This window comes from Crocuta crocuta, unplaced genomic scaffold (genome assembly GCF_008692635.1).
Source record: "Crocuta crocuta isolate KB4526 unplaced genomic scaffold, BGI_CrCroc_1.0 scaffold39, whole genome shotgun sequence".
In the NCBI taxonomy this organism is placed as follows: domain Eukaryota; kingdom Metazoa; phylum Chordata; class Mammalia; order Carnivora; family Hyaenidae; genus Crocuta; species Crocuta crocuta.
Genome location: NW_027533334.1, coordinates 6556197 through 6568699, shown reverse-complemented (window position 1 = coordinate 6568699; position 12503 = coordinate 6556197). Strand labels below are relative to the sequence as shown.

The 12503-nt window shown below is 43.8% G+C and overlaps 1 protein-coding gene across 1 annotated transcript in view; it reads left to right on the top strand.

Moving 5' to 3' along the window:
- Positions 1-12503, top strand: part of VPS13B (vacuolar protein sorting 13 homolog B) — a 761997-nt gene that overhangs the window by 719947 nt on the left and 29547 nt on the right. Inside the window, exons 52-54 of the mRNA XM_077748161.1 lie at positions 362-645; positions 3086-3217; positions 3436-3631. Coding sequence (XP_077604287.1) covers positions 362-645; positions 3086-3217; positions 3436-3631 — 612 coding nt within the window. The remainder of the gene's footprint in view (positions 1-361; positions 646-3085; positions 3218-3435; positions 3632-12503) is intronic.

Here is a 12503-nt window from a genome sequence, read left to right as displayed (position 1 = left end):
CAGAGCATGCGGGGCTTTCAGTTCGGTCATACCCACCCAAGCCTGCAGCTTGTCTACCCTGACGACCCCTGGGTTTTGCCAGTCCTTGGGGGACATTGGGAACTTTGCCTCACCTTCTAAATCACCCTGGCCTTATCATATTTCATTATGCCTAGAAAAGCAGACCCTGCTCCCACTGCTTATAATGGTCTCATTAGGGCTTTCCCATGGGAATGGGATTCCAACCTGCCCATGTGGCCCACCTGGCCACCCCCTGAGACTACACGTTTATGGTTTCTTAGAAGCTGTGCTTTCAAAAGCTTCACTTCTCTCTGTTGGTGCAGTAACTGTGCTCTCTCGGCATTGTCTTTTCTTTTTTCAGTATTTTCACGTTCCAGACAGTACCACTTTCAGCATCTGCCCGGGTAGAGAGCAGCCTGCCGTGAAATCCAGCTCCCTTCCTTGCTGGGACCTAATGCCTGATATCAGCCAGTCGCCACTGGATGCGTCCCTGCTACAGAAACAGATCTTGCTGGCCTTCTCTCCCGCCTCAGGGGCCAGCGGCTCACAGTGCTGGAGCCTGCCCGCTATAGTTAGACACGAGTTTCCCAGACAGAGTGTAGCCGTGCCCATCGGAAGCTGTGGGGAAAATGGATTCTGCACCAGGTATTTTACCTCTGTGTGAATGCCCTTCTTCGCTTGTGGCCATGGCTCTACATCAAGGCTCCAGGAGAGACAGGAGAATGGCTGCAGTCTCACCACATGTAAACTAGGCGTTGCTTTTATTGTTTTTATTTCTAATACTTATTTATTTTTGAGAGAGAGAGTACACGAGCAGGGGAGGGGGAGAGAGAGAGATGGAGACACAGAATCCGAAGCAGGCTCCAGGCTCTGAGCTGTCAGCACAGAGCCTGACAGAGGGCTCGAACCCATGAACCTGGAGATCGTGACCTGAGCTGAAATCGAACACTTAACTGACTGAGCCACCCGGGCACCCCAGGTTTTCCTTTTCTTTTTAATGGCTTCTAGACATTGTACACAATTGGGCAAACATTGTGATCACATATGGGTTGCCACAGTGTTCTACTGATGAGATTTTTCCCTCAGGCAGCCTATACTGGAGGGAAATGATGGTGTTTGTAGCGCAGGATAGCAGCAGTTCATCAAAATGAAAAGACAGCCTTCTATGATGACTTCCTAGCCTCTGTCAAGGGTTAAAATAGGAGAAAGTCAAGTTGGAAAACCTTTTTCCTTTCCCATATTTTATGTCTACTTCAAAATGGAGTTTTTCTTTAAAAGTCATTAGCAGAGATAACTTAGATAAACACAAGTCACAGAAGACTCAGTTCTGTGGTTGTTCCTGCACGCAAGTTACTCCAATTACCGATTACCAATTATGCAAATAACAACCACAGAATCAAGCCAGAGACATGTAATGGTTTGTTCATACTGGACTTTTATTTTGTGGTTGTTTCGCATGCAATACGTCCTTTCTGTAGCTGTCAGGAACAACTTATTTATGGCATATGCAAAAAGTACAAAAGAAAACATACTGTGATCTTACTAGAGGCACCTTTTTCCCGGGATTGTACATTTACAGACTCCAGTTGAGATTTGAGCTATTCTCACTTTCTGATGTCAGCAGGGATTTCTAGTAGTAATATTTTAAAAGATAACTTCCTAACTCACGTTATCCATAATAGTAAGGCCCTGGTCCCTACACATATCCCTTCTTCTTTCACAACATTCAGAAACATCCTGATTTTATAAACACTTTTCATCCCCGATTCTGGAGAGGAGTGGTTATATTTATTATTCTGGCTGGAGAAGTTAAGTGTGGTGAGTTTAAGGAAGTGTTTTTGAAAGTGATGTGAACCTATGTCGAGAAAACAAAATTTATTTTTAAAATGGAAAGACAAAATTTAAAATAAAATTGCATTTGGAAATGATGTTTAAAATTTTAAGAATTCTAAGACACAATTTTATTAATATAACTTAATCTTATCTGTAAATACTAAACTAGATATTAGATTGAAAATACCGTATGTTAGTCCTGGCCCCCAGCTTTCTTGGCTAGCAGGAAGAAATTCTCTGAGGTTGGCTTGCCCCAGCTCTTTCAAAATTAGGCTGGGAAAAGAGCTTTGGTATGAATCCAAGGACTGTAGTCTGCAAGTGAGTTTGCTCCCTACAGCCCCATCCCCTCCCTTCTCTCTCCTCCCCTCAGGTGACCTACAGTGCACCTTTGACAGTGTTATTAATGTGACTTCCCCAAATGCTACTGGATGGTTCACTTAGGCATTTCAGGCAAATACCATGGGAAGGACTCACCCTGGTCAACAGGATAAATGGCAGTTGGGAAAGTCCTTCATGCATTATCAACCCCTTTTAATCACTATAAACTGAGGGCAACATTTGGCTGATTTCTTTGATTAATTTGATCAGTCCATGTCATTTAAGCCTCACAGAGGATTTTTTTTTTTCCTATTTTGATATGAAATATTGTCTGGTAGTCTATGGTGCAAACTGGAAGAGTTTTGTCTCTCCATCGCAGAGAAGAGCCTGTGCCCACACAGCAGTCTTTCTAATTATCTGATTAATACAGCTTTGCTCTTGGTACGCAAAGTGGAGGTCATGTAAAGTATGATGCTGTGAAAACTAACAGCAGGCATTATGAGCCTGCCTACCTTTAGAATATAAAGAGAGCACGTTCCCACATTCTCTAGCAGTCTTTCTGAAAGTACATCAGCTCCTCTGATGCCAAAATTTACCAAGCACTTTTGAGGAAGAAGGCACTCCATGTGAAGAGTTGAAGGCACATTTGCACAAAGGGGAGCAGAGCGGGAGGAAGAAGTTAGCACAGGGTGGGCCAGAATTCTCTCCAAGTGGTAGAAGCTGTGTTTTTCCCCTTTTAAATAATTTTTTACGCCTTTGAATATTTTATATAATGATGAGTAAAAGTCGGTAAAGTTGTAATTAGTCTATGACGGTTAAAAGAGACGGTGTTGTGGAGTTGTGAATATTACAAATCTAAACAAACATGGACCAGGAGAGAAAGCGTTCATTTTTTTCTAAACTGCTTCTGTCATATGATTTGACTTCATTCCAGGGCAGTAGCACTAACATATCAAGAACACTTCGGAGTGACGTATTTAACCCTCTCAGAAGACCCCAGTCCTCGGATAATTTTCCACAACAGATGTCCAGTAACAATCCTTATAAAGGAGAATATCAAAGGTATATATTATAGCATTGAATTTAAATAATATAAAACCTATAATCTTTCTGGAGGTTTTTAATTTAGTAGCTACTTGTGATCCTGTGGAGAACTTTTAAATAAAAGTATCATTCATCCTTCTTCCAGACGTTTCTCCTGCCACATTATGTTTAATATCCCTTCATCTTCGTCTTCAAGGCCTGAGTCTGCAATAATGCCTTTTTTTTTTTTTTTTTAAAAACTCCAAAGTTTGAGGTTTATTGCAGAAGAATTCCTTCTGAGTGCTCAATTCATCATGAACTGTACCATCAGATTTCCAGTTACCCAGACTGCAAGACCAAAGACTTACTTCCCAGCCTCTTTCTGAGAGTAGACTCTCTGGAGGACACAGCAACTGAGTGGAGCGATGCCATCGACATCAACAGTCAGGGAACACAGGTCAGTGAGCCACGCGGGTTCCCGGCAAGGCCCACAGACACAATCCCTTTCCTAAGGTTTCCATGTTTGTCTGCTTTTAAACCGCGTTTCCTCAATGCTGAACTTCTTATCCCCAGATGAAAATCCGTGTGTATCCATTCTTACGTCCTTGTTAGGTTATAAATTCTCAAATACAAAATGTATCTCCACAGTGTCCTATACAACTGATTACCAGAGAGGAGCACTTGGTAAAGGCAAGCACATTGGGTCCGATCCAAGGTCAAAAATTAAGTAAAATTGTTGGACTCCTCTATACAGAAGGTAGTCCTGCTGTCCAAATTTTAGGACAGTCGTCATGCCAACCTTAGATTCATCCTGTCTTTTGAAAGGTTTAGAATTTAATTTAAAACTATACATATTTTTCCTAGAAGTACATAACACTCTGCAAATGTTAAGTATGGTTTAAAAACCCTGGACAGATAAAATGTCCTGATCTGTCTCTGTCTTACTCTCAGTGCTGGCGGTGTTTTATTTTTGTTAAAAATACCATATGAACCTAGCATTTCATTTCTGCTGTACTTAAAAATTTCCCATTCTTAGGTGTATAATTCACTGGCATTAAAAACATTCACAACGTTGTACAGCCGTCACCACTCTCTGCTCTATCGTCCCAAACAGAAACTCTGTACGCGGTGGGCAGTCCCTCTCCATTCTCCCTCCATTCAGCCCCTGGTAACCCCTGTTGTTCTGTGTGTCTCTGAACTCGTCAGGTTCTAGGCGCCGCGTAAAGTGGAATCATACAGTATTTGTCGTGCTGTGCCCGGCTAATTTCACTTGGCTTAGTATTTTCAGGGTTCATTCATCCATGTTGCAACATTTATCAGAACTTCATTCCATTTTATGGCCACGTGATACTGGGCTATCCTTTGTCACAGTTCTTTCATACCTATTAATTCTTTTGACCTTCCCAACACACTTGAAATAGGTCCCTCTGTCATGGTTACAGGATACATATTAAAGCCATAAATACGTTTACTGTAATAATGACTCTCGCTTCGTAATCGCTTACTGTACGCTGGGCGTCATGCTGAGCACTTTACATCCATTCCCGTCTAACCTTTCCAGTAGCCGTACAAGATGGGACTATCGTCCCCACGTTACAGAAGTGAGAACTGAGGCCTCTAGAAGTAATGACGTAGTTCCCACGTGCTACAAGAAAAGGGACTGGGATTTTATCGTGACCTGCCGGACTCCAAAGCACTGCTCCAGACCACCATGCTGGCAATGCTACTTCCCTACCTGGGGTTCCTGAACTGGCCTCTGCCCCAGCTGGCACATTCCTTCTCATCTCCCCAGAGATTCTCTGTCTTCACTCCTGTGAAATCTCCTCCCCACCACCGGCCCCTCTCCATGTTCACTGAACATTTATAACATTAAGTTGCATTTATTTCTGTAAATGATCTCCTACCGACTTAGGATTCCTGGCGGTCAGATACCTGCCTTATTCATCCTCAGGCTACAGCAGAGTGCCTGTCAACGCAGGAAGATCCTAGTAAACATCACATCAGTACGCGAATGACTGTGTGAGAGAAGATGAGGTTAAGCGAGAGAGATCCTTTATGTAAAGGACGAGAAGAGAGCCCCAGCCCTAACCTTGGGAAACACCAGCACGTCTGTGCAAAGCAGCAAAAGAACAAGCAGAGTGGCAGGAGGAGAAACAGAAAGCCTCTGATGGACAAAGTTTACAGGCTGTAAAATGGTGGAGAGGGAGAAGCAAGGTAGCAATTGGAAATGACAGGCTCTGAGGCCCTGGGAGGGAGGGCGTGGAGGCCCATGTGAGAACTGTTTTCCAGCAGTGAGCCCATGAAACAAAGGAGGTCAGAGAGGAGGAAGCTCGTTCTGTACTGCAGGGATGGAGTCGGTCAAGGAGAAGTGGAAAAGACAGTGGGGGCTGCCCGGAGAGACAAGTCCCAGGCACAGTGCAGGTAGTTCTCCTTGAACAGAAGGACCATGTCCTCTTCCCGGGCTGTAGAAACGAGGTGGAGATGGGCACAGGGATGGAGAGCTGTTTGGAGGGAGATGCCAGGAAGTTGAATTGATGCACGGTGGCCTTAAGTTTATTGTGGAGTTTGAATAGATCATCTGCTGAGAGAGAGAGAGAAAGGGCTGGGGGCCTGGGGAGAGAAGCAGCCATGCAAACAAGCGGAGGCCGTGGTCAGGGACAGGGACAGGCGCAAGAAGGGATGAGCAGCCTGGGGGCCACCCTCACCTTGGAGACCTACAGATATACTGGCTCCACATTACCCAGGGGTGTGGTTTCTTCTGTCCGCAGCACCCATGAGATGGACGCTGAAAATGGGTTAGATCCGCGCAGCCTCAGGAGACATTCGTGGTCTCATGAACGTACAAAACAAATACTGCAGGCTTCTCAAGGGTTCCTGAACTCCTCTGCCTCAGTTTGAAGATTTTCAGAGCTTTGCCTACTTCTCTATGTCTAGGGAATTCTTTACAATTGGCATTTTGCCTGCCAAACCTTCTTTCAGGGATTCCCATTCACTCTAAATTTCCTCAAACCTTTGTAGTCACAGATACTTCAAAGCTAGGAGGAGGTACTCTTTCCAACACCCTTATCGCCCCTGGTCTGAGGACCCAGCAAAGGCTCATGTTCCCATTAATCTTTGAGGAGCTGTGTGCCATATGTCCTGCAGACCGTGGTTCACTTCCTCCTCTGCAGGAAGATTTGTTTCAGACCCTCACCGACATCCCTTCGGTAATACACCAGGACATATAAATCACTGGCGAGCGAAGGGAGCTGTGTCCTCTGATGAAAGGAAGCAGCCCTTCTGTAGGAGTGAGTTCGTCTTCCAGGAGCCTTTCCTCAGCCCTTGGTCTGAGGCACGTGATGCCAATTTCCAAGCTGACCTTAAAAAGCAGGATTAAAACACTGTAAAATCCCCGCTATTGCCTCCAGGAAGCAAACTCCTTTAGCTTTTGCCAGACAGAGATAGGTCCCTCGCCTCAGTTTTGGAAACAGGACAATGTCGTGTTGCATAATTTTGAAATGGAATATGAGAGAGAACGTGCAGAAAATCAGTTTATAGTCACACAAAGAAGTGTTCTTTGGATCAGGAGTTCTTGAGAAGGTCTGATAACATGTAGGCCACAAAATTCAGACTGTATTTGGCGTGCGGTTTCCAGGGTTGTGTTACCAGCTCACACCTGGCTAAAAGACATCTCATGGTTGTTCTGACAGAGCCCCTAATGCAGCAACTGGTGCTCTTCTCCAGAACTTTACAGGGGGTGGTAGCCTGACTGACTCTAGGGGAAAACATCTTTAGGGTCCAAATAAGTAAATAAAGACATAAAACATGAGCTTGCATTGACCATTTTAAGTCACAATTTTGATCCTATCAGGAAAATGGACTAGAACCCTGCATAGTTCATGGGATTTCAGTTTCTGTTAATCAGAAGCCTTCTTTATATCAACACTAGCCAATATTTTTTGAATAAAAAGGTACAAAGAAAACGTAGTTACCATTTAACTAACATAAACACTAAGAGGCTTGCTTCAGTCATCAATCAACAAATACTTACTGAGTTTCTAATATGTGCCAGACATTATAACTTAGTACTGGGACTACAGGAAGTGTAGTGACCTAAAAGGAACACTGCCCTTGCCTCCCAGGAGATGACACGTGGAGGAGATGATAAGCAAGTGATCACCTTGTGTTATGAAGTCCAGTGAGAACCATGAAAGGAAGGAACAGTTATCCTGTTAGGATGAACAGCAGACTAGTTTGAAAGGCCAAGGAATATCTCTGGTAAGAGACCTTGCGTCTCTGCCTTCAAGCTGAACAGGCATGAAGTAGACAAAAAAGTAGGAAATGTTCCTTGGCCGAAAGAGCAACATGTTTGAAGCCTTGGTGCTCAGAGCAGGAGCCTGGTCCTTTCGGGCATCTAAATGCCAGTGTGGCCGTAGTGCCAGACGAAGAAAAGGGGGTGGGAGAAGGGTTTAGTGAGAAATGCAAGGTCAAACCCAGCAAGATTCTGTGTCTGCACCCAAGGATTTGGATTTTTATCCTGAGAGCCTTGGAAAGTCTTTGAAGTGTTTATGAAACGCAGTTTCTGAGCCATTGAAACAGCAAAGGAGGAGCAATGTGATCCCTAGACAGTTTGCAGGTGAGGTTTCTTCTAAAAAGATTCAATGAATTCTCATGATCTTTGACTCTGAGCAGAAGTCTTTAGTGGAGTCGGTGTCACCAGTGTTTTCTTCTCAGTGTGTGAAAGATGGGGAATGACAGTCCTTCGTGTGTATATAGCTCTGTGCCATTTACAGAGTGCTCTCATGCCACAGCCTCAATTCTTTCATTCATTTATTCAACAAAGTTTTATTGAGGAACTATCAAGAGCCAAACCCTTTGCCCTAAATAAGGCATTCCTCCTGCTTCAGGGACCTGGCGGTAAGTAAATAAATGCAGGCAAGTGAAGTAAGTCTTAAGACAGAGCCTTTGATCACGGCAAAAATTCTAGGATCGTTAGGGCAATAATTTTAATGTTTATTTTCCTGATGAGAGGATTGAGGCTTGCAGGGTAATCAGCTAGGTGGTATATAACTAAGCAGGATCAGGCTGGAACCTGAATCTGCCCACATGTGGCCCCATCCTGTTTTTCCTGCACCAAACTGAGGTCACTGTCTACCCTTCGGAGTCCAGCCCCGGCTACCAATATCGCTACCTGAAGGTTCATGAAAGCGCAGGTTAGAAGAGGTTTTCAGATCTCCACTTTCTTTACCTAGGACAAGAGTCCCTCCCATGAACTCTTCCCTCAGTGTCCTGACTGTGGCTTAGTCCCACGGTGACTGCAGGAAAGTGTCTGCTTGTATCAAACTGCAAACTATCCCTCTGTGGCACCCACTCATTCATCCTCGTTTTACCCTCTGGGGCAGACTGTTTACTTCCCCCTCTAATATAGCAACACTACAATTATTTGAAGGCAGCCTCAACATCTTCTCTTAAGTGTTCCCTTATCCAGGCCAAACATTTCTGGTTCCTTGAATCATTCCTTCAGTAAATGTGATTTCCAGACCCATCACCGCAGTTACCCTTGTCTGAATACACTAGTGTGTTATGTTCCCTTTTGAAAAATCTGGCAGCCAGAATTACACATAGTCTTCCAAATGTGGTCTAACCAGCTATTACCTCCCTGTGCTTCCATTAATAAAGTAGAAGATTGAGTTAGCTTTTTATTAACAAGTTCAGACTGTTTGTTATTATTGAACTTGTGGTCAACCACATCCCCCAGGTCTTTATCATATGACTTGCTGTACAGTTGACTTTTTGAACCCAATGACAGGACTTTACATTTATCCCCAATAAATTAAATCTTGTTGCTATTGGCCTAGTCCAGCCTGTTGAAATCACTTAAAAAAAAATTTGTGGTGCTGTCATCCAACATATTAAGTATCCTTGGTAGCTCTATGTCATCTATAGATGTGGTAAGCATGCATTCTACATCTTCATCCAAGTCATTAATAAATATGTTGAAGAGGACAAGCCCAAGGTCTACATGCGATGGTGAATCACTACATGCTTCCCCAGTGCATGCGTTCAGTCAGCCACTAACACACCAGACTGTACTGTCATCTAGCCCACATGTCTTAAATAAGAAAATGCATCTAAAAGCATTTTTTAAACCATGCTATATAAGATGTTTCTTATCTTGCTTACAAGGTTATCATGAAGACACTTTGGTAAGTGCCTTGATGAACCAGGACTCAAGTGTGTAATCAGCCCATTTGGTGCAGATCAGACTGAGGTAGTCCCGAGCACTAATGCTTACAGAGCGTGTAGTCATTTTCTGAGATACCTTTAGCCTCCATCCAGGAATTTTTCCCCAGAAAAAAAGTTACCAATCCAAGTGAGTATCCAATTTATAAAATGCACAGTACAGATATTTGGCCTTCTTGCTTACTTCACTTGCCTTCCCATACATCCCATATCAGGGCCAGAAGGGGTATCAGCAAGTTAGCACCCACTTCTGAACAACTGCCAGGTGCCTTCGTCTAGAGTCTTCTGTGTGTTTACGGTTTAATCTAGCTGAGTCATGGTGCTTTTAAAGATGCTTGGAGTAGAGATTTCCTTAAAAATTTTTCAGTAATTATACAGAGGGAAGAATTATACCCAGAATAACGCTGTTTTGTTTTCATGCTTATCTACCCTTTTCTCATTTTAGAAATTGATCCTTTTAGAAATTCATTTATCTTTTCCTCTCTGAGAGATCTCATCTCATTGCTTTAGCTACCATCATCCAGTCACTCTCAGGTCTCTGTCTCTGGCCCCTGCATCTCTCCCAAGCTCCAAGTCTATGTTCTTAGCCACCCACCAGACATCTCCATCTGACGCTCACAAGCACCTCCCTATCCCCAACATGTCTGAAACCAAAGCGATCATTTTCTATTCCCCAAGCCAGCTTCTCCTAGAGTTGTCACTTCAGTGATTGTTACCGCCATTTTCCCAATATAAAAACCTTCAATAATACTTATGTAAACTTGCTTTGAATTCCTGTCTTATATCAAGCACTCTACAAATATCATTAGTCCCTGCCACATCCCTTAAAGGTATATGCTACCTGGGGCACCTGGGTGGCTCAGTCGGTTAAGAGCCCAACTTCGGCTCAGGTCATGATCTCACGGTTTGTGGGTTTGAGCCCCGCGTTGGACTCTGTGCTGACAGCTCAGATCCTGGAGCCTGCTTCAGATTCTGTGTCTCCCTCTCTCTCCGACCCTCCCCTGTTCACGCTGTCTCTCTCACTCAGAAATAAATAAAACATTAAAAACAAAAAAAAGGTATATGCTACCTGAAGCTCAGGGAAGTCAACCTGGACAAAGCAAATGGGCCTGGGATTCAAACTCAGACTATCAGGCTTCTAAACCTATTTTCCTGCTGCACCCCAGTGCCTACCTTTCCCTCTCTTCCCTCTCCACATCCAGGAAGTCACCAGGTGCTGGCAGAAATTCCTCAGAAATGTCTCTGGTTCTGCCCCTTTCTCTCTGTGACCATGACCCACTCCAGACCTTTTACCCATTATCCCTCTCCCAGATTTTAGCAATAGCCCTTTAAGGGATCTCTCTGTTGTTGTCAGCCTCTTCACCTTGAAGTCTGTCTCCACAAGTACCACCAAAGTGATTACTAAAACGCAAGAGTCCATCCCAGAGAGAGAAAATTCTCCAGGTCTGAAACTCCAGGACTTAAACTGCTTAAAACAGACCACTACCTGAGACCAAGCAGGCTATATTCAACTCCCTTATTCCCTCCACAGGCTAGGGATCAGCCCCATAGCACACATGCACATCTCCTTCCCTTCAAAGCCTAAGCCTTGACTTCTTCCATATCATGGTTTTCTTTCTTAAGATACTTTCTTATAAGCCACTTCATCTAGAAAAATAAATAGTAACTTTTCAATTTATCCCTTCCCAAAATAGGAAGTAAAAATTTTTATGAAAGATGACTTGTAGCCAAAAGTCAGAACAAATAACATGGCTGATTGATTTATCTGCTGATCTGCCTATGGAGGCTGAGTATCTGTCATCTGCAACCTCGAGACCCAGAGAAACCATAGTGTAATTCAGCCTGGGTCCAAAGGCCCAAGAACTAAGGGATTTGATGGCATAAATTCACCAGGAGAAGATGAAACGAGATATCCTAGCTCAACAGTGAGGCGAGAGAAAAGGGGGCAGGCCCTCGATGGACTGAATGATGCCCCCNCCCCCCCCCCCCAGGCACTGGAGAAGGCAGTCTATGGAGTCCACTGATTCGAATGCTAATCCCATCCAGAAACACCCTCACAGACACACCCAGAAACAGTGCTTAACCCGGGCACCCTGTGGCCATTTAGGATGACACAAAATCACTCATCACAAAAAAGAAGTGAAAATCTGAGGGGAACATGAGTCAGGTAGAAGAAAGAGAATTAGAAAGGGAGGAAGCCCAGTAAGATGTATCCTATGGCTATTAGAGCCCAGTTGAAGAGGAAGTCAGTAAAATATTGGAGGAGGGGAGTGCAGTAGGACTTTTAATAACAGTTCTACCTATTATTTAAGTCTGTCTCAGCCGCAGTGCTGGGATGCTTTATAACTCCCTCCAGATTATCCTTGGATTGTCACATATGGCCTGTGGGGGAAAAGACAGGCAAAGAAAGGAAGAGAGACTTTCAAGAATTCATTCTTTTATTTCTTACGGCCCCTTGTAACTTACTTAGTTCTTTTTTTTTTTTAAGAGAAAGAGTATAATCTCAAGCAGAAGAGGGAAAAAGAGAATTTAAGCAGGCACCATGCCCAGCGCCGGGACCCGACATGGGGCTTGATCTCATGACCTTTGAGATCATGAACTGAGCCAAAACAAAGAGTTGGACACTTAACCAACTGACCCACCCAGGGATCCTTATGTAACTTATTAACTTAGTAAAATAAATTGGTATAATTTTTTAAAATATCGTTTGCTATATATAAATGTAATATGCGATCATTTTAATGCTCAGTTGGTTGAGCATCAGACTCTTGATTTCAGTTCAGGTCATGATCTCACAGTTCATGAGATCGAGCCCCACGTCTGGCTCTGTGCTGAGAGCATGGAGCCTGCTTGGGATTCTCTCTCCCCTTCTCTCATTGCCCCTCCCCTGCTCGCTCTCTCCTTCAAAATAAATAAATAGACTTTAAAAAAAAAGAGAGAGAGAGAACTGTAGAAAAGCACCAGTTTTGTGGAAGTGTTTTCTATTGTGTTTGTAGTAAAAGACTGTGTGCTAAGTGGAGGGCAGGACACAGCTCCGGAGTGGTGTTCTTATACCCATATGTGTGAGAAAAAGGATCCAAGTGCTCCGACAGATACAGAGTATCCTC